At 39.9% G+C, this 22308-nt stretch overlaps 2 protein-coding genes across 5 annotated transcripts in view; both read left to right on the plus strand.

Moving 5' to 3' along the window:
• rab11fip4b (RAB11 family interacting protein 4 (class II) b) overlaps positions 1-16767 on the plus strand; it is a 60926-nt gene extending 44159 nt beyond the window's left edge. For 2 of the 4 annotated variants that reach the window (XM_084345579.1, XM_084345581.1), the window contains 13 exons: positions 310-566; positions 959-1147; positions 2759-2893; positions 5978-6013; positions 7657-7756; positions 8323-8426; positions 8643-8783; positions 9092-9173; positions 10656-10793; positions 10980-11141; positions 12841-12921; positions 13367-13510; positions 14424-16767. In XM_084345579.1, the coding sequence (XP_084201705.1) occupies positions 310-566; positions 959-1147; positions 2759-2893; positions 5978-6013; positions 7657-7756; positions 8323-8426; positions 8643-8783; positions 9092-9173; positions 10656-10793; positions 10980-11141; positions 12841-12921; positions 13367-13510; positions 14424-14540 (1686 nt within the window). In that variant the 3' untranslated portion in view covers positions 14541-16767. The remainder of the gene's footprint in view (positions 1-309; positions 567-958; positions 1148-2758; positions 2894-5977; positions 6014-7656; positions 7757-8322; positions 8427-8642; positions 8784-9091; positions 9174-10655; positions 10794-10979; positions 11142-12840; positions 12922-13366; positions 13511-14423) is intronic. The other 2 variants (XM_084345580.1, XM_084345582.1) reach the window with 1 other exon arrangement.
• Positions 16768-17507: 740 nt separating this feature from the next.
• LOC311266501 (uncharacterized protein) lies at positions 17508-21900 on the plus strand. The gene is made up of 4 exons (XM_084368896.1): positions 17508-17679; positions 19250-19733; positions 20472-20575; positions 21071-21900. Exons 2-4 carry the CDS (start codon positions 19258-19260, stop codon positions 21244-21246), a joined length of 756 nt encoding a protein of 251 aa, XP_084225022.1. The 5' UTR covers positions 17508-17679; positions 19250-19257; the 3' UTR covers positions 21247-21900.
• Positions 21901-22308: the final 408 nt, after the last annotated feature.

A 22308-nucleotide genomic window follows, 5' to 3' on the forward strand; every position in this document is an offset into this window, starting at 1 on the left:
AACACTGATTTCCCCCCATTAGAGTCTCCCCCTGTGTCTTTTATGTCATTTTGTTTTGCTATGTCTGCATTGACGGTTGAAATCAGTCTTGTGATGTTCGGAAGCGGGCTTGCAATCACTCAAAAAGAATACGGATAATTTGATAATCGAGGTATATATCATACATCACAATATGACCTAAAACTATAGCCATACAACCCGGCCCTATCTGCACGAGATGTTTTTGTTTAACAGGACAGCGTCTGTAAAGTTGTTTCTAAACATACTCATGAGAACACCTTTTTCTCTCCCTATTCCTCTCTTCCCCAGGGTATTGAGATTGAGGAGGAGCCGGTTTGTCCGGTCATCATGTGCACACGGGTTGATCCTGACCCCGTCCCTGAGTGCCAGCTGTTCCCAGGAGAGGTGGAGGAGCCAGAGGAGGAGGTGGCAGACGAGGGCAGGGAGAGGGAATCAGACAGAGACAGTGCTGTGGAAAGCACCCAAGGGTCAGACACCTCTGAAGGCCTGATCAGACCGGGAGACAAGGAGGACGTACTGGGGGATCTGTTTTTTCCTGGGGAGAAGTAAGCCCTGTTCCATCTTTTATTACTTCTGTCTGACTGTCTCTAAATCTTACCTCAGTCCATGTTCGATTGCGCTCCTTGATCCAGTGCTGCATACCGTAGAGAACCTAATTCATGGGGAAATATGTCTGTTCCTTTCATTTTTTTCCCCAGGCTCTCTGAAATTATCTCTCAGACTATAATGATCTTTTACTACTAAAAATAGTTAAGTCTGAATGTACATGTATCAGTCTAGTCTAAGTGATATTTGAGGGAAAATGTATCTTATATACTGAATTAAAAGTATGATATACCAGGGGCTCCTGAATGTAATCATATGTCATTGTTAGTTTGCCACTCAAAATAAAGAGTCTATGTAAGTATAACACCAACCCCCTCCGCTTTTTCCTCAGGTGTGGTCAAACCAGCATCTCAGTGACCTCCGACCTATCGACGCGTTCCTCGGCTTCTCTGAACGAGGAGCAGTTTGAGGACTACGGAGTAGGAGAGGAACCGGACTACATTCCCTACTGCAGCCCCTGCCCAGACGACGAGATTCGCACCAACGGATACTCCGACCTCGGGTCATCTGTTCCCTCTAGGTGAGAGAGAGACAGACAAAGAAACATGTCTTCATGTGTGAATGCTGAGTGGGACACTAGTAGGTAGACAAATTGATTACCACATGTACTAATGACCTACTAATAGTGTCCAATTGTTTTGGGGTGTGACAGGGAGCGATAGTACCGACAAACCAAAAGGGCAATGTAATTAGTCTATAAATAGCCTTAATTAGCTATGAATGTCTTTCTAATTGTTCAATTATTCAGGTTTCTTGATGATCATAGCATTTCCTCTAGGCCCAGTAGCAAATGTTTTGTGGCTCAGTGCCGGTCTGCAGACCATGGGTTGGGAACCACCGTGCTGCTAAGTGTAGTTTAATTCATGTTAAGTCATTATGAGGACATTGACCAGCTGCTGTAGCTTCACCTCTATTAAATATGGACTTGATGCTCCTCTCTGAATCCTTACCTGACTCATATTATTCTGAGTCTTGACTGTAAAAGTGTAGCTAAGGAGTTTTTACCCTTAAGGCCACATTAATATTCATCAAAGGTCTGTGTTTAATGGGATTAAGTCTCCTGGCTGATAGACTGGCAATACTGCTCCATGCTCCTTCCACGCATACCAAGCAGACAAAACTCACCAGATGGAGTTGGCATGGGGATTTAAATTCAAAATGAGGCCCGGATTTACAAGAAGCCTCAGAAAACTCAGCATGGGAAAGAAGTTTGAAAAACTACAGTACAAAGTGGGTTAAAGGTGCACTCACTAATTTTGGTATAGTGCCTCTCAAAGCAAACATTTTGAGAGTCTGAGGTTGAGATTTAAAACCTCAACTGTGTGGGAACTGTGTTGACTTATATGAACAGTGAGCTGGGAGAAAATAATGGGATTTTGGGGGAGTTATTGGAAGCTATATTAAAATCAAGGTGTGTATCTTAAAACCTTAAAAGTTTGGTAATAAGGCCATTGTTTTGCTGTCTTGCTTCGAGTGTTGCTACCTTTTAGTGTTGTCAAAAAACATTGAGATATCGATACCAGTGCTTTAAGGAGGCTGGTACTGAACGCTACCGGCAGTTCTCACAACATGCAGGTAATCTTTTCTGCCCTCTCCATATCACAAAATCCCTCCCTGCAGATCATCACAATGTCAGGTCCTTTTAATTTCATTTGTGAAGAGGAAGCTACACCGTGCTTTTCCAGGAACACATAAAACGCTACATGTAATAAATTCATTATTACATTCAATTCAGGTTTTTATAGAGATCAGCTCTATGTGTGATTAGAAAAAAGCAGTGGAGCAGGATTGACCCGCACACTTATCGCACAATTATCAATATTATTATTATCAGAATTTTTGTCCCAGGAAATGTGGATCATCTGATAGATAGTTTTCCTTCTCTCCTTCTCAGTCTTTTACATCTCTTTCTCTCTCGGTGCCAGTTTTTATTGCTGTTATTTAGTGGATAGCTAGATCAATGTTCTAGGTGTCTTGGCACAGGCGGCATTGTTTTATGTCAGCCTTTCTTCTCTACACACTAAAATGGTCAAATGTTTACACCTGTACTTGTAATCAAAAGCAGTTAAATGTAAGATGACTTCTTCTTATCCAAAGATAAAAAACTGTGTGTGTGTGTGTCTGTTCACAGTGCAGGCCAAACTCCTCGTAAGGTGCGTCAGCATTACACTGGTGAACTGATGGATGTCTACTGTTCTCAGTGCAGCAAAAAGGTCAACCTGCTCAATGACCTGGAGGCTCGCCTCAAAAACCTCAAGGCTAACAGGTAGGACACATACACAACAGTATGACACAATATCTGCCCCCACTAAATGCAAGTTGTCCGTACAAACACAATGCTCCATCTAGTATGATGTATATCCACCTAACGAACTGCAGATCATCTTTCCAGTGCCAACTCTACAGTAGGCTATAAGGCTATTTCTTCATATTTAGAAAGATGGATAACTGTTAGCTACGTTAGCAACTAACAACATGCTAAAGTTGCGTGATATTAGGTGTGTGTTAAAAACACTATATACAAAAGCGAATGGTAAACTAAACAAAATATAGACAAGTTAACTGAGAAAAGTGAAGTATTCTAACTAAATTATGGATGAAAAAGCACTGACATAATTATAGATGTATACTGAAGGCACTGGAGGCAAAAGGACATGCAGTTTGTAAGCTAATATACATCACACTACATTGTGCAAGTGGAGAACAGAGGTAACTTTGGGAGTTAAGACATTTTTTGCTGTTTTCCTGTTTTCAAACATTTCCTGCTGACCACCATTTTATGCCTATAATCCAGTCAACATTTAGTTGCTGATTGCAATATTTCCTGTCTCTTTTAGTCAAATTAAAATCAATGTAACTTCATATGGTGAAATATATCGTAGCAGCCACACAATAGCTGATTCCATAAACAGAACCGTCCAATTAAAAACAGGTAGGGTGAGCATTAATTGTCCTGGTGTCTATTGTTTAGAGACACAACCAGGGTATGATAACTGAATTATACATGACAGGAACTATGCACCACAATGTTGCACCACACTGTCAGCTATAATGTGTATATACAGGATACACACAGAGGGATTTAAAGTGCATTGGTCCACTCATACTGCAAACTGGCGATGGTCGTAATATGTAATAACAATGATGTAATATTGTTACAGGGGAGTTTTTTAAGTGTCCCTCCTTCTGTTTAATGCATGAACAACTATGTACACAAACACTAATTGATTGTTATATAAGGCTGTTACTCCTGTGCTTACCTCATCCACCATTGTGATAGGGAATCTATTATTGGAAACATAATCCGTGGTGACCAGCAATAGCTCTACTGTCCACCTGCAAACACAAGTTCACATACAAGCACGCACAGAGTTATTTCAGAAGATTATATGTTGTAGAACAATGTGTTTGACTGTAGTGTGAATGGTGGAGTCGCTTTCTTTCTTTGTTACATGGATTGAGCCTCTCTGCTGACTCAGCAGGATTTCTCCCCGGAGAAATAATCCAACATGCCCCTCCTGATTAGACCCATGCTTTTCCTTTATGAATAATGAATCAGAGATGTGCAGAAAGAAAGGAAGAGTTAGAGAGTGGAAAGAGAAAGAACGGGAGAGGGAAATTGATTGGAAGAATTATTTTAAAATGGAGTGAGCTCGTAGCAAGTAGACACAGGCTGGGCTAGGATGGTGGAGGGAATGGATTTTGATGAGGAAGGAAGATTTGTATGAAGGCATGGGCAGCAGGTCGTGGATGAATATGAAACTGTCTAAAAACAAGGCATCATATAGATTAATCCAAGGAGTAAAGGATTAAAAGCAAGACTAAGTGGATTCAGAAAGGACAGAGGAAGGAGCTTTTTCAATTAAGCAATTAGAAAGTAATACGCATACAATATTTAAAGGATCACTTATGCATGTCAAACACAATTAATTTAATTAAACTGGCCACAGTGAAGCACAGGTAATAAACACATAAAACAGTGAGTGGAGTTTGGTTCATTTGAAAATAACGCATAGAAAAAGAAGAATGATTGTGACTGATAGATCGGTAGCACCAAGTCAAAAGTGCAAAAAGTGACAGAAATTAAAGGCAAATGTTTTAATTAGTTGATTTTGAATGTAAATGCAGCAAAGACAGACAGAGAGCACAAGTACTTCACCACAGAAATGTTGTTCAATAATAAATGAGGGTTCAGAGACTAAAAACAAAGCTGTATACTTCTCCACAATTTGTCCCTTTGTCACTCAGGTTTATACACACTGTAAAACTTTACTCTGTCTAAATGCTGAGAGGATCCTTCTTGATGATCAGCCTGTTCAACACCCTTGTCAATCATTTCTTTCCACCACTCTGTTTCCTACAATTGCTGTTTGCACTGAATATAATGCGTCCTGTTTGAGCTTCTTCACAGTTTGCATGACTGTTGAAGCAGAGTTGATCTTTTACCTTTTAAGTAGTGAGAATAATATAAGACATGATGGACTACAAACCTCATTAGGCCTGTCATGATGATGATATTATCGACTTATCGCACATTATCAGCTTATCGATGAATATGCATGACCTTGATAATTTATGCTAACTTCAATATTGCCTGTTATTTTTACAAGCATGTTTGTTTAGACAAGAATGTGGACCTCCCCTGAGTGTTGTTGTTTTTTATTTATATATTTTAAATGTATATATTTATTTATACCATATTGGTTGTGTGGTTTTTATTTTATTTATTTTGGATTTTTCTACGTTTTTTTTCACAGTTCCATTGACTGACCGTTAAGAATGAGATGGTGATTGCTCTTTGAAAGGGTGTACTTATTGATAATTATTCTATAATAGTATCACGATATAAGTGTCATAAAATGGCCTTTATATTGTCAAAAAGTAGCTATTATCATAGGTGTAACCCCTAAAAACATTACCCCAATCAAATTTGGGTTGACACATCATAGAAAGAAACATGCGCAGACTCTGTATATTCTTTACTGTATTAATTTAGCTGTCTCTTGTGTGACCCTGCAGTATGTTTGCTCATTTTTGTCAATCCAATGTGAAATCCAGCACAGTGATACACGTCAGACTGAAAGAGCCTTTGGGCTTTTGTCCCCCTGAGACAGTTGCTGAGCTGACAGAAACCCCCGCTCACTGAACCAGGAGTGAAATTGTATTATCATTGGCTTGTCCTTCGGTGTTTCTTTCTCTCTCTTTGCTACATGTCTGCCACACTGTACAGCCCAAATCTTAATTGCCATCAGCAGTTAGTTTCCAGTGCATTGTTGTGAGTCTAGACGTATCCATGGCAATTCACTGTAATAAAAATGTCTTTCGTTTTGTTTTCTCTTTCTTTTTCTAGCCCCAACAGGAAAATCTCCAGCACTGCTTTTGGCAGGTAGGCCTCTTACCTGTGTGTATGTGAGTCTTAAGTGTGCTTCTGTGTGTGTGTCTACATTGAAGGTCACTCACTTGTACTGTGTGTGTGTTTATGCCTGTGCTGCACGTGTTTGCTCTATTTGTTGACACAAGGACACTGACAGCAAGATTAGTTGCTGCTTCCTTATCAGTCCGCCTCCCGACCATTGTGCTCCAACAACTAGTTAATTACTAACTAATGTCTGGATGGAAGTAATCTTATCTGGAACGAAACTGATGGAAAATCTTTACTTTAAGAGTTGAGTTTGATCATCAGCTTTTTCAGCCATGTATCCGTCTTCACAGCCTGTTGGTCTGTACTGGGTGAAATGTTTTGTATCCGAGCTTTTGTTCCATTTCAGCCCACACTAACTGAGTTATAGTGACAGAGTGAAAATGGCCTGTCAGGCCTGATCTATGTATTCAATATTAGGTTTGGCTCGCTCCCCATGTTCCTTCTACTGTCCTCTCTGTCTCATGTGATTACTTCTTCAACTTTACAGCTTTGTTTCTCCTCCTCTCCTCTCCTCTCCTCCTCTCCTCTCCTCTCCTCTGCTCTCCTCTCCTCTCCTCCCCTTGGTGTTAAAAATGGGTTTTGTTTAGGTAAAAATAGTTATGATGTGCTTTTAGCAGAGCTTCGTCCCGTTAAGTGGGTACGCTGCATGACTGCTACATGATTAGCATGCCCTTTTGTGGTGTGTTGTGTAATATGACACCGATGCGTGTGGGTTCTAGAGGTTTTTAATAATACGATCAAAATGTATAATTATGGCGTCTCTACTCTTCTGTGCGCCTCATCTCCACTATCTTTTCCTCCTAGTCGCTCCTTGAAATCCTTGACAGTTTGTGAATTTGAAGGGGAAAAAAATCAAGGCCTTGAATGTTAGGAGATAAATAGAAGTCGTTAATTGAAAATGCTTGAAGTTATATATGTTGGGTTCTTGTAATGTATTCTCACTTTACGTCAGTGTGAAGGTTATGTTCTGCTTCCTGCATGTCATCACTGTAACACCACAGCACAATTAAGTGAGTGTGTGTTCACACATTCAAGCCTCTCTCTGTAAAGCCTGCTAGTTCTCATTATAAAGATTCTCTGTGTTGAAACATTAATTAACCTTGATCCGTGTCTCAGACTATTCTGTATTGGGTCCTTGAATTTTAAGGAATTTAGCCTGAAAAGTCCTCGATAACAACTTGAATTTGATATTTAAGAAGGTGTGGGAAGCCTCCTGTCCTCTCCTCTCCTCTCCTCTCCTCTCCTCTCCTCCCCTCTCCTCTCCTCTCCTCCCCTCTCCTCTCCATATTGCTAATCTCAATAATGGACAAGCTTTCTGTTCTCAAGTTATTCCATCAGTGTAAAAGGGGGCAGCCGTATCACACTTTATTGTGCGACACAGTACTAATTTTAATTCTGTTTGCAGCAGCCTCTCTGCTTGGCTCTGTCCTCACAGTCCTATATCATCTACATCACTGCAGGATAGAGCACACTTCCCTTTCCTCTCTCACACATGCACACACATATAAATATATATGCAGACTCGCAGAGAACCAGCTGGTCCTCACCTGGATCTATTCCCAGCAGATTATTTAAGTTTGTGTGTGTCTCTGTGTGTGTTTGAGCAGGCAGCTGCTTCACAACAGCAACTTGAGCAGCAGTAACGGCAGCACAGAAGACCTTTTCAGAGACAGCATCGACTCCTGCGACATCGACATCAATGAGAAGGTACGGATGTGTCTGCGTGTCTGTATGTTGATCTGCGTCAACAGACCTTTATTTAACCAACCTCTTTTACACACTGAACAAATGACCGTGGGAAGCAGTAATAGCCTTTCCTGTTTCTGTGAGGATACTTTAAACTCAAAAAGATTAAATAACTCTCACCGTCAGCGTTTTTTACGCTCTACAAACACAGAGGGAGTTGAGAAGGGCTGTTCCTGGTGGATGCACAGCTTAAGCTGAGAATGCTAATTCATAGGATGAGCCCTGTTGGGATTCCTCTTGCGTCTGCAAATTCAAGGAGTATGGTTATCATTTAAAAGTCTTTAAAAACTTGGGAACTGCATAATTACTTGTAGGAAGTATTGGAAGTGTTTTCGTTTAGTGTCTTTCAACTGTAGACTAGCTTTATTTTGACCTAATTTAATATTTCTTGTTATGTTTAGAGACATTTGAAAGACATTTTCATACTTGGAGGCATTATTGAGCATGCATCCCTACATTTAATTATCAGTTATTTATATATATGGTGTAAATCCAGGTTTTTGGTAAACTGTTTTTGTTTCTATCAGGTGAGTTCTCTGGAGAAGAAAGTGGCAGAACTGGAGCATGAGATTTTGATGAACGGCGATCTCAAGTCCAAGCTGAAGCAGGAGAACACACAGCTAGTGCACAGGTAGAGTCTGAAAGCTGGGTTTCAGAAACAAAAGATTTATTTTAGAACAAATAAATGATGGGACCATTTCATACGGATCATCTGTCTAACTTCTCACTGTTGAAAGGTCAACACTATTCATCTTGCAGACCTTATGCAACAGAATGTAACAGTCATTTGGTATTCACTGTTTCAAAATGTAACACACAATCTTGTGTGATGTGTTGATCATCCCAGGGTTAATGAGCTGGAGGAGCAGCTTAAAGACCAGGAGACGCGAGCAGAACAAAGTGTGCAGGAGGGGCTGAGACGACACCGAGAGGCCTACAGCAAGATGGAGAGAGACAAGAACACACAGATAGAGCTGCTGACCAACCGGTGAGAAACACTAAAATAATCGAGCAAACTGATGCACAAACAATACATTTTTCAATTGTATGGATTGGAAGTGTATAATGTTCTGTCTTCGTTGCTTTAAAGCCCCTGAATATGGACATTGACAGGCCTGCCTGTTAAGAGAAAATGCAGAATGTAAAACCGTATGCTAAACTCAGATTCCTCCAGAGGTTAGTTTGTTGCCTCTGGAGCTGCAGCATATGGTTAGTGTAGGCGCCTTAGCTGACTCTGAGCCAAACTCAGCTTTTATATAAAAGTAAACTGACATAAGGGATTTTGTGTTTTTTTAGAGTTCGACAACTGGAGGACGAGAACAGTGACTTTTCTATGAACATGTGCCGGCTCAAATCACAAACAGAGAAACTGGATGAGGTAAGCCATGTTTGTATATTTGCTGTCTTTTACCCTGTTTGTGTTTTCTTTATTCTGTCCTTATTTTAACTTTTAAAAGGGAACACCATTGATTGTACACAACAAAGTCTGTTTACAGGTGTTGGGGGGGGTACTTATGCATATGTGAAAGAACTTATAAAAGCCTTTTCTGGCTCCAGAGGGAGATGTGTGAAATCTGATTATTATGTGATGTCGCTTGAATCAGGCTGGAAGGTTACACATTTCAAAGTAGACAAAATCTGGAAGTGTGAAGTTAGAAAGACATGAGTTTGGCAGACCTTTGTAGCCTGCTCCTCACCTTTGCTTGAGGCTAGCAGCCTCGAGGTTACATTGGCCATTACTAGCATACATACCAGAAGATATGGGGTGCATTATGGGTAATGTAGCAAGGCTTTGACAAGAAAGAAGAACGTGATTTCTCTGGTTCTGCTGCATTGATTTTGTCCTTTTTCACAGCAGCCATGTTGCCATGAAATAGTAGGGGCACACAGGTGTTGCTTGTGACATTAAAGGGTAACGCCGACCTTTTTACAAATTAAAGTGTGTGTTTACTTGACGAGTACTACTCACACAGCCTTGGAAAAATGGTGGTTACCGTACAATGAAGGTTCTGTTCTATTTAGGTATAAAGCCTTAATTAATGTGATTAGTAACACTTGCATACTAGTACAATGCTAAATCAGTTGCTGATCTGATTATCTTCTCTTTCTAATAAACAGGGTCTTATGTAATTTTTCCCATTCACAATTGTCAACACAGTCGTCTTGTCCCTGAATGTTTCTTTAGTAGTTAAATACTGTTCAACATGTGTATACACACACACTAAGATTAATTTTATTCACAGGATGAGGTGTTAGAAACAGCCTTGGGGTGTTGATGCACACCTCCATTTTGAGACAGTAACTACGTTAATGACACCAAATCAGATAGTTGTCAGCTCTAACTCACGCTTAAAAATAAAAAGTCTGAGCAAAAGAGTGACAGAAAATAGAAAATGTAACACTCTATTTAAATACTTGAATAAAAATGCCAAATCTTTGTTTAATAGTATATAAATAATACAAATGTGTCTATCAATGTAGATATGTGTGTATGTCTTTGTGGGTTCTCAAAGTTTGATGAAACACTGTAAGTATAAAGCCTATCTCAGAAGTGAGTTTATACAGCATAGTATATATTGACATAAATGAAAAACATAGCACACACTACCTTCAAACTCTAACTGTGTGCTACGTTTCTAGTGGATCAGAAACTCAGGTGAAGAGGAAAGTACAGGACAAGGTGTAAAAAGATATTTACAGTACTAAAGCGGATGAAGCTCGGATAATCAGGACAGGGAAGAAACACTGAGGCAGGAACTGAAACGACAGATGTTACTCTTTCTGAACAAAAAAAAAGAAACACAGCAAACAAGATTAATGGTGTGTGTTACACTGAGGGTGTATGTCTGTCCTTCCTCAGGAGAAACAAAGGATGACAGACAAGCTGGAGGACACCAGTTTGCGGCTGAAGGATGAGATGGACCTCTACAGGAAAATGATGGACAAACTGAGACAGAACAGATACCAGTTCCAGAAAGAGAAGGAAGAAATGCAGGAGGTGGGAGGGATTATTTTATGTAATCAAACACACACACAGAGTGGGTTGTTTGCTCTACTGCTCACTCTGTTTCCTCTCTTTCACTCTTCTCTCTCTCTCACTGCAATCATGCACTGCTCGTACACCCACACTTACAAAATACTGCATTGGCCTTATATAATGTTCATCTGTCCTGTCTCTGTGTAGCTGATAGAGGACCTGCGTCGAGAATTGGAGCATTTGCAGCTCTTCAAGCTGGAGACAGAGAGGCCCGGCGGCCGCAGCGGCAGCACTTCTTCAGGGCTGGCAGACTTCAACACCAGGACCAGGGAGGTGGAGCTGGAGCACGAGGTCAAGCGGCTCAAGCAGGTACCGATTAAAGGCTCTCTTCATGTCTTTGTTGTGCATAGCTCAGTAAGTAATGTAGCAACTGAGTGTGCGTTAAGATGCAGGGATAATTATAAAACACTTTCACTTTGGTTTTCAAGAAGCAACATGGCGCCTGTTGGACAGCTTTCTTAAATCTGGTGTTTGCACAGCTAGTCTGCAGGGAGGTGATCATACATACGAAATGAAAGGATTTTCACCAATACCTAAGCAGAAGACTTCATCAGAGGGTTTTTGTTGTACAGTGAACTGGGATTTCTGTGCTTTGGTTTGGATGCACTGTTATATACTACATAATTATAACCTCACAGATTGAATGCTGTCTATAATCATGGTTGATTTAATGTTAAAGCAGCAGTCGTGTGTCTTGGCTGAACACAGTTATTTTTATTTTCTTTAAACATGAAGAATTTACTTGATTTCCAAGTTTGATTTCAAAAGTGTGTCTCAATTTGATAGATATTAGAAGTATAGGAGTACAGGTTGATTTTATTTATCATAAGTGTCTTTTTCTCACCAGTTTAAATGCTTGACTGACCGTCATGCTACTGTCTGACAGTCTCTTCAGCAATGTGCAACTTAATTGTAATAAAAATGCAAATTCAGCTAATCCCTGCATTATTTCTAGAAACAATTACTTCCTCACACATAATGGCCCAATAGGGTACAGTTGCAGCACAGCAACACAATACGTGTACACTTTTTATATTATAACCAGGGAGGACATGCCTGCACAATGATTGAGATGGATCAGATGATACTTTACAGATTTATATTTATCCCTGCAGAACTCAGTGCACTTAATCTTGGTCTTACAGGAAGTATAATTGTTTCCATTTAACATAATAAATTGGTTTAAGTATTGCCAGAGGAACATTATTTGTGTGGCTGCAGACCTAACAGGGTGGTTTTAGGCAGAATACATTATCACACATTACCAGTGGGGTTAGGGGATGGTACCGATCACAGTCAGTCACATTGGCTCCTCCTCTTAAGATCCACTTTAAAGGAACAGTTCAACCCAAAATTAAAAAATACACACTTTTTTTTTTATCTTTCCTGCCTGTATATCTAGATGCAGTAACATCCGCCTCTCACAGTTAGAGACTCAGATGCCAACTTTCTGTTTCCATCCCTGCAAAGTGAACAGACCTGGTGCAAAGTAGAGATAAGGGATTAGATGAGAGTGTTTTCAGATTGAAAAAGTCGACGTTAAAGCCTCGTGAAGTTACACAGGAGTCTGTCATTTTCAGGACTTGATGATATGCATTAGATATTATGCTTCCTTAGCCAACAGAATAGGGTGAGGTTACTAAAACCACCAAGCCTTGAAGTAACTCTGTAAGCCTCTGCATAGACAGTCAGTCAGAATTGCTGATTTGCACAGTGTGTGTATCTTATCAGTGACTTAGATGATAAGGTCCATTTCCTCCTGCAACCTCGCACTGAACTCGTCACACTCACTGCAGGCAACCAAGACTGGGAATTATATTAATGGTTTTATACCAGCTTTAATCTTCTGATACTTATTTCTCTCTCAATATATCAACTTCCTACCCTGAGCTACTTCTTGCAGTTTCAGAGTAGCTCTAATTTGCACTGTGATATCCATCAGGATTAAGCTCACTATCTTACGCCTGCCTGTGCACCTCTGTAAATGTCTGTATGTGTGTGTGTCCAGCGATTTATGTCCCAGGACTTTCTCCCCCCTGAATTCCAGCACCTGGTGTTATCTGGGGCTCGGCTCTGTCCCGGTCTGATGGTAAAATTGCTTCCGTGACCTTTGACCTCTCGATTAACCACTAATAACAATGGAGTAAAGAGTGAACTGAATTGGGGTCAGTGCTGCAGTTCCCTCACTAATGGTTCAGGATGGAACAAGGGAAAAGCAGACTGACCTCGTGTCAGCACTCAAAGGCAACTTAATCATGGAGCTTTCATAACACGCCAGACAAAGCAGGGGAGCAGTTTGTTCTGTAACACTTATAACCCATGTTATGTCCTGTAGGTGTTGCCAAAATAGATGCTCTGTTTGCTGCTGGATGAGGTGCAGTGTTTTTTTTGTGTGGGTTGAGTGAGGCTTGAGTAGCGGTCATTTTTTTTTTTATATCATCATCACTCCAAATACACTTCTGTGGTCCAGATACTTATCTCATTCTCATCCTACGGCTCTCTCCTCTAACTCCCACCCTTATTCTGTATTTCAGGAGAACCAGAAGCTGAGGGAGCAGAACGATGAGCTCAATGGTCAGATCCTCAGCCTCAGTCTGTATGAAGCCAAGACCCTGTTTGCCACACAGACCAAGGCCCAGTCTCTAGCTGCAGAGATAGATAACGCCTCCAGAGACCAGGTACAATCACACGCAGCAGTTAGAGCAGAACTGTATTTCTAGGACATGCCACAGGAGAGCAGTGTTAGATATTTGATTAGTGTAGATTTGAATCAAATATGCATGATATGGTGGTCGTCACCATGGCTATATGTCACACATAAACAAATACTATGGAAATAGGCTATCAATGCTTAAAATGGAATAATTTAACACCATAGATCTGTAACTACTGTATAGCAGCATTAGAAATACAATTCATTGATTAGGCAGAAAATACCTGGCAACCATTTTGATTAGAGTTGCATGATTAACTAGAAGTCAACTATGAAATTAAGACAAAATTATTAACCGATTATCAAAATAGTTTGGAGTTTAATTTACGATGTAATTTGTTAATTGCAGCCTTAAAGCAACATTATGTAGAAACTGCCGTTTTGTGTGATTTGGCACCACTGTGTTAAATACAAATCCCAGGTCTGTTACAATTTGTTAGGCATTACATCTGACAAATAGTCTAACTAACTACAGACAAAACTCATTACATCATAACAATGTTATGTGTTGAAAACTTGTATGTTGAAGTAAACATGGATGTAACACTGTGATCCTACCCTCTGACTGAAGGCACATAGTGCAGAAACAAGTGATAGCTGAGACAGAGACATCATTCACCCTATTACAAGATAATTGGTTGCTTTGAGCACCATTTCTGCTATATATATGTGGACCCATAAAAACATTGTATGTGTCCAGTATTAAACGATATCCCAGCTTTAACAAAATACTCTAGCTTTAGCTTTAACAAAGGTTCCACAATAAAACAAAGAAATTCTTGTGTTAATACTTCACAACTGGTAAGATTAGTTCACCTTGTTTGACAACCTAAAAAGAAAATGTGTTTGACATCCTTCTCCTCTACTCTTCTCCTCAGTTAATGGAAGCCCTGAAGGAGCAGGAAGAAATCAACATACGGCTGCGACAGTACATGGACAAAATCATCCTGTCCATTCTGGACCACAACCCCTCCATCCTGGAGATCAAGAACTAGCAGTGACTCAACTGGAATGAGAATCGTTCCCGGTTTCAGGAAAAGGATCATTCCAGTTGTTTGATGAGAACCTGCACACCGGGTCAGGAATCTGTACAGGAATGCAGAGAGAACCAGAGCCAGTTTTAGAACCTGGAACATATACATAGACATGCGTCGCCCCCTGCTGTTTGTGGCAGGGAAAAGAAGTACTTCTGCACTGAGCTAAAGGGAGTTTTTTCAACAAGTTTTTGCTCTCTGACTGTAGGTCAAACTACTGTGAGTCTTCAACTCCTACCCTGCTCTTTTTTTATTCGCTGTCGATGCTGTGAACTGTAGCTACTGTCACAACTTTGAACTGGTGATTTCTTGCGTAGAACACTGGACACGTACGTAAAACATAAACCTGGAACATTTCACAAGCCTGACGTGGATTCTACTGCATCCTGGTGTAATATTAGCTGCTTTATCCACAGATAAACAGTTTGGTGTGATGAAGAGAGAATCAGTCGTGAGGCAGACGAGCAAGTTGGCAACCAGACTGTTAACCCGACTCTCAGAGGCATGAAGGCAAAAACAGTCGAGTGTTGCCTGATCGGTAAACTGCCCATCATTTCTCCTCCGTCATGTAGGTGTTCTCTGAACAGTGCACGTTGATGACGTGTTTGGACAGGTACGTTTTAAGAGAAGATCGTGGCAAGTGGTCAGAGAAAGGAAACAATGAGAACCCCTATAACTAAAAGGGAAGCAGGAAATTTTGAGTCGAGATGAGCCAAGTTGGGGAGTCAGGTGATGGGCCGTGTATGGTAGCAAAGGAGGGTATTGGTGAAGTCGTAAATGGATAATCGAAGGTGATTTTTCTTGAGAACATGTCTTCCAGTAACCTTGCAGTGTCAATCAGTCCAATAGTGAATATTCTTTCACTGAGAAGTGGCCCTTAGTTGGTGCTGGTGAGCAGTCGAGTGTCACTTTACGGAGCGGAAGCTGCAACCAAGGAGTGTCTTTAAACTGTAACTTCCATGGCTGCTATCTGCTAGCAATGCATGATCTTGAAAAAGGTCCACTGTTGCTAGCAATAGACCCAACGATGTTGCACAGAAATGTAAGGATATGAATGTACAGGATGAGTGGTGGATTTGTGTTGAAGTGACTGGTAGCCATTGTAACATGGTTTACTGAATCATCTCTCTAAGCTCAGTGAAATCATCTCAGATATTGTATGTGATCATGCACAGGAGACTCACTTTTTGGTACAAACGACTGGATTAGCAATCTCATTGAAGCCTACAGGTTGCTGATTGTTTTTAACACCCGGATAGCTCTCTGAAACGCTCTAATACTGTAAATATCATGAATGTACAACTGGATATTTCACTTTCAGCCAAAAAGGCTTTTTGACTTTAAATCTCTGTCATAGGTTAATATGCGTTGTGATACACATGTACAGTATTCAGTACTGTACTGAAGAGGGCATTGTTTTAGAGAGGGGAAACAACTTCAATCTGCTGTATTATGTAATTATTCTAAACTTGAGTTTTGCTTCCTTGCACAAAAAAAAACTTTGTTTCCTTTTGCATGGTTCACCTGTTCTTCTGTCTGTGCCTTTTGAGGACATTTTTCAAGATGATGTTGCGATAGATTTACATCGTTTTTTGAAGCTACGTTCTATGTCTGTGTCTGACATATTTTCCTGACTTGTAAATGTTGTAATTATATAGTGATAATTTGTATTCATGTGCCACTCACCACTCTTTTTCAGATTGATACTATGAAAACAATTTTATACAGTTTTATCAAGAAAGAACTTGTGATTGCCTAGGTGTCCTATTAGAAAAGCGATATAGCACAATGCTTTGTATGGTACGCAGACCGGGTTAGCATTTTGGGAATATTTTGTCAAGGATTTTTTAATGCAGCAGGGGAAGTTTTGTTGCATTTCTTATTTCTTTTTTCTGTTAGTCACAGTGAGTCCATTGCTATTCAATTTGCTTTAAACTGGCTTTTTATATGTTTGCAAACTGTCTTCCTAACTTCGACTAAATGGTGAGCATTATGAGCAATATTAACTTATTTACCGATACCTGCTGATTTTTGTCTATGTTTTGCTTTACAAAACACTCTGAACGATACATTAAGCTGTAAAATTTGTCAGAAACTCATTTCCTGTAGCTCTTAAATTTTGACTCATTGGGGCTATCCAATGCGATGTAGTCATTATAAATAGCAATAAAAATGGCTTTGGCAGTGATGCTGTCTCATGAACTTTCTATCATTTTAGTTAATAGATTTCTAAAACATGAAACTACTTATTCTATGCCTACAGTGTACGCTGCTGATGTCTTAGCTTCCACTGTGTTGTACATACTGTGCTGTAAATAAAAACATTTGACCTGGCATTGAAATAACCTATTGTTATACAGGTACACATCTGATTCCTGAATTTACAATCAAATTAAAGTGTGTGTATTCTTGTCTTTCAGTAATTATAACAAATTGAATATATAGACAATGCCAGGTACAGTTTTACTCTATTTTTGTCACTTACAGGGACCTGTTAGAAGCAAACCATTACCTCAGAGCCCCGACAGGACAAGCCTCCTGAATATGGCAAATATGAGGGATTTTTCAGGGGTTGAAGTAACTAATTACAACTACTCAAACTACTGTAAATATGTCAAACCCCCTTTGTTTGAATGCCTGCTATTGATAATGCATTAAACATCAACTCAAACTAGTGTTTGAGAAGAATACTCTGTACTGTTACTTAAGTATTATTTGAATACAGGTAGTTTTGTTTGTAAGCAATATTTCAGTGATGTAACTTTTCAGTCCTGTCACCACTGGTGACTTTGAGAAGTTGCTCCTGTCGCTAGGGGTCGCTGTTGGGTCGTTAACTTCCTTTAATTTAACATAAGAATCAATTGTGAAGAAGTTTAGAGGGTGATACTGTAGCTAAACAGACTATAGTTTCTCCTCGGGGTGTTCCTTTAACGCCCTATAAGCTGAATAGAAAAAACAAACTCTAAAAAATATGGCATTGCTTTTTTGTGGCGCCTCCTACCGGCGTGTAGTTTTCTTCCCTGTCGTCCGCCCCGTTCCCACTGAGTCTGTGGGCCGGTCCCTGTGCGCTACACGGGGGAGTGTTCAGGCTACGGTGCAGGTAAGAGTTAGCTAAATAAAACTTAGTTAACGCTAGGATTTAGCACTAAGTTATGAGATTTCTTTCCCATTGGACTTTCGTGTGTGATGTATGTTTTTAACCGATTGTGTTTTTTTCCCCCATAACTAAGCACAGTAACTCTCAATAAGTAAGCTAGCTGTCAGTCACAGCGCTAACGTAGCTAATGTTAGCCTGTCGCGACAGGGAGCTAAGTTAGCTTCTAGCTTTGAACTGGCAGTCAAACTAACTGTCTTTCTTTAGGGGTTGGGAGGACTCCTCTAGTGTACAGATGGGGGGGCAAATCAAAGGGAAAAACTTACTGAATAAATGAGTGGAGAGACATGAGAAATGCCGATGCTTCAACACATGGTAAAATCACGCAATTAACATCCCATCATGCTCTGTGGCATGCAGGCTGAGATGATTCAGATCTGTCACAGGTGGTGCCTTCACACTAGTTTATTCCAGTTGGAATAAAGGTGCATTATTGCATCAGTGCATCACCAAATATAAACGGTATGAAAATGTGTTGTCCTTTTTAGGTGAGTTTGTTTATTCAGTCCTGAAAATGAAGAGTTTTTTAGCAGAAGTGCTAAGAGAAGGGTACTGTACTTACTGTAATCCCCCTTTGATTTTATTATTTTGTCAATGTTTTCCTCAATGATCATGGAAATCTTTTAGATCAGTCAGGACGATCTCTTTTGATTATTTCTATTTTGTTTCTGAGAAATCGTGTTTTTCTCTTGTTTGGTATGGACTGTGAATGGCGCTAGTACTACAATACCCAGGATCCCCAGCCACTGTTGCTATGGAGGAAAAGCCAAGCAAGTGTGTTGAAGATGGCACTATACTTGCTTAGTACATCTAACATTGACTCAGAAATACAAAAAAGATAAGTTAGAAGGTTTCTACAAACTTATTCTTATATTTAGATTTCCCGCCCTTTATCTTAAATCAGTGGACCACATATTTTGTAGTGATTGTCTTATTTTCATGTCCCTCCAAGCCTCGATTGCACACCAACAAGTCATTAAACATTCATGTCTGTGGAGAAAATGAGCAGGACTTTTACTTCCATAACATTGGAAGCTCAAAATAACTCCTCCCGCTTTGTTACTCTATTAACAATAGTTTTGCAAGTGCAGTGAACTCACATTTGGATTAATTTAAGTGTATGTTAAAGAAAATTACACTTATCTAAAGTATCACATTTCACACTAGATGATTTTGCAACAGGTGTTAGTTGTACTGGTACATGTACTGGTTTTATTATTTCATTCTATATGACCAGTACAGCCTAAAAGTACTCAGTACAAACAGGCCTGGGCCAGGGGATCAACAAAGTCATTAGGACCCATCCATCCAGGACCGTGAATGCACCAGATTTCATGGCAATGAATCTAGTAGTTTCCACAGATATCTACAATAAATAATGAACTATGAATTTTCTTCATATCTTTAATTAATCTGTTTAGAACCATTGAAACAGAACAAAACAAAAATATTTTGAGTTTTCAGTTTTGATTTTTGCCATTCTTTGGCATAGTAACGGTCTTACTATACATTACAGGTGACGTGATGCCTCAGACTGGTATGAACTATGAGGGCAGAAGGAGAGGAAGGCGTCGGTACACCTGTAATGCCAACGGTCTGGCTCCAGGCACAGATTTGGTTAATGGAGCCGTTGTCCACAATGGCTACCCAGCAGCTGCCACTAGCACCAATGAGAGCACACCAGCTGGCACACTGAATGGAACCAAACCGCAATGCATGGTTAATGGTTATATTAACCATGAGTACAAGGGCGAGCGTAGAAAAGCACCACCACCAAGGACACTCAGGAAGCATGGTAGCACTATTCCAGCTGTCAGTGATGCCTCAACAGCTGGCAGGGTCAACAGAGCAGACTATCCTGGTGGTATCTCAGTAAATGGGGCTGCCAGTCTAGACACTGTTTCTTCACCCTGTTATTCTGACCAAGTGGCTCCAGAGCCCAGCCTGTCAGCAGCAGCAAAGAAACAGAGAAGACGGAAGAAATTAGGACGAAAGAACAGGTGCGTCACCTGCCTCACAGCTTCTTTAAACAACTGCTCACCTGTCAGTCGAATCTCCTCTATATGACTCGAGTATGAGCTGTTACAAGGCTGGTGTAGACGCTTGCAACGGTTAAAATGTAAATGTTGTTTACAGTTGTGCAACTCAGTGTCAGAGGAATAGTTTATAGCTGCAACTAAAATTATTTTGATCCATAAAATGTCAGAAAATAATAATAATGATAATAATCTAAATATCCAGAAAATATTCACATTTGAGAAGCTGAAATCAGAGAAGTTATGACTCGAAAAAATTGTTTGACATTTTGGAAGAAGCTCTAACAGTGTTTCTTGCTGGGAGTTGGATGAGAAGATAATATTTGTCTTTAAAACACAAGCCTACATACAGACTGGAAACAAGGGAAGACGGCTCAGCCATAACCTTCTGTGAGCTGTAGAGGCTCTGGTAGCCTCTTTGGACTGAGGCAGCTGACTGTAGTCTTATATAAAATAATTTATACTTATAATAAATATGAGTGGTGTCTTTTTTTTTTTCATTTACCTTATACAGCAGATAAACTACTCCTGTAACCACTCTCACTGCTCTGTGGCAGAATATTGAATTAACAGTGTCAGATAATCAAAGACAAAACATGTAAACATTTTGCTACGTTCCCTTGCTGTCTTGGCAAAGACGACATGACATTTGATGACATTTTTCTGAAAAATGTTTGTTTGAGACCTATTAATCCTTTACAGACCTCCACCGCTGCCACCACAAAAGCAGGAGGACTGGGAAAGTGAGATTCAAGAGGTGACAGTGCCTGTCTGGGAAAAGATGTGTTTTGGGGTCAGACCCTATGGTAAAGAAAACTCATTTAAATATCACATTATCTCCCTCAACAGTGCTGTATATTGATGACACAAAATATCTGAAATACATATATAGGTCTTACAAATTAACATCTGTTTTGCAGCAGTGAGGATAATTGTAGCAGTGTTGTTACCACTGCAGTTGTAACCAATGACTGAAACTAAGAAACGATACAATACAATCTTTATTTAATCTACAGAAATTGCTGTTTATATGAGATACATTCATTTCAGTTTTACAAAAGAGGTCATTGTTTTCTCTCTGATGGAAGTTGGTGTTTATGTCTCAACCTGCTTGAACCCAGTTGAACCTACCGGACTGTTTTACCTGGACAACTTGAGATCAAAAGGCAAATTTCAGCTTTTTTGAAGGTTTTCTCACAACAAGCTATTTCTCCTCCAGCTGAGGTTGGCTTTCAGAGCTGTTTTTTTAGGATTTAGGCCAAGTACACGTGTTTGACTCTGTTTTTCCTTGCCTCCTCCAGGTCCAGAGGATTTGCTCCATTTTGCTTTGCGGGATTTGAGACTTAAGCAAACGCACATCGCTGACCTGCCGCTGACAGCCAATTACAGACCAGCAATACACCACCCACGCCCTGTCAAGTGGTCCTGCTTCAGCATCCCCACTGACCCGGACCAGTTTGCAGACGCTGACGAGTAAGCCGGACGTAATCTGTTTATGTTAGAGGATTGGAAGAAGTTGACGTTCACATTCCAAAATTAACTGAGAAGTTCGTTGTGAAGACTTTTTATGGTTTTCTTAGATTATTTGTTGAGTCAGCATCTGTGTTTTTTTTCCTCATCGAAAACATTAGTGGAAGAAATTAGATTTAAAACTTTAGCGTCTATGCAAAGCTTCAAAATCAAATTGTTTAATGCTTTTTCTAGGTCAAATATTGTAGGGTGGAGTGTAGGTTGGTTTTTTTTAATCATGGGTTTTATTTTATAATTTATAATCAGATTTTATATTTGTTTTATATTGCAACATAATAATTTGTTAGGCTTCTGTGATCTTAATGATTTTAGCTAACTTCCACACATTGCTGTTGTACCACTCCAGTGACCGTTGTTACTAAAAACAGTCATGCATTTGTCTTTCTTCCATATCTTCAAATTTTCTCTAGTCTTCCAAAAACTGAACTAATGTTTTTATGTAAGTTTACCTCAAATGGGTTGTGCTTAGAAGTTGCTCTTTTGAGGCAGCCAGCCCTACCAAGAAATTATGGTTTGGTTATATGGCAACAGCAAATTGTTATCTGCCTGTTCAGACCTTCATTTTCATTTTCATAACCACAATAAACCAATTTTCTTCTAACTTGTGGTCAAACCGTGCATATTTATCTCCGCTGCTCACTGCTCCAGTCAAAATGAGCTTCTCCTGTGCTGCAGGGTTGTCCAGGACGAGTTGGTCCTCCCCAGTTTGGATCTCTCAGTCCTATTTTTACCACACAAACCAAAAGAATTACTCATGTTGCCAGCTTTATGTTTTATTTGATCGATTTTTAGAAGCAGTGACGTCTTTTGGCCACTAGATGGAAGAGTTGGTGTCAGATTTTGTTTCTCTGAGTTATTCCACACACCTTTGGGAGTTCAGTGGGTTCATTCCCAAGGACTTGGGATACATAAGGCACTTTTCTTGCAGACTGCTCAAACCCCCTTTCTCCCTGGATTTTCATTCAGAAAGCAACTAAAGATGGAGGCAACTGTTACTAAGCCGATTGTC

Source organism: Pagrus pagrus (genome assembly GCF_965226575.1).
Source record: "Pagrus pagrus genome assembly, chromosome: 2".
Lineage (NCBI taxonomy): Eukaryota > Metazoa > Chordata > Actinopteri > Spariformes > Sparidae > Pagrus > Pagrus pagrus.

Bases quoted from the DNA above. Each gene is read 5' to 3' on its own strand.
- LOC311266501 (XM_084368896.1), top strand. From the start codon at position 19,258: ATGCCTCAGACTGGTATGAACTATGAGGGCAGAAGGAGAGGAAGGCGT. The intron at 19,734-20,471 runs GTGCGTCACCTG...AATCCTTTACAG, and splicing joins AAATTAGGACGAAAGAACAG to ACCTCCACCGCTGCCACCAC. The intron at 20,576-21,070 runs GTAAAGAAAACT...TGCCTCCTCCAG, and splicing joins TTTTGGGGTCAGACCCTATG to GTCCAGAGGATTTGCTCCAT.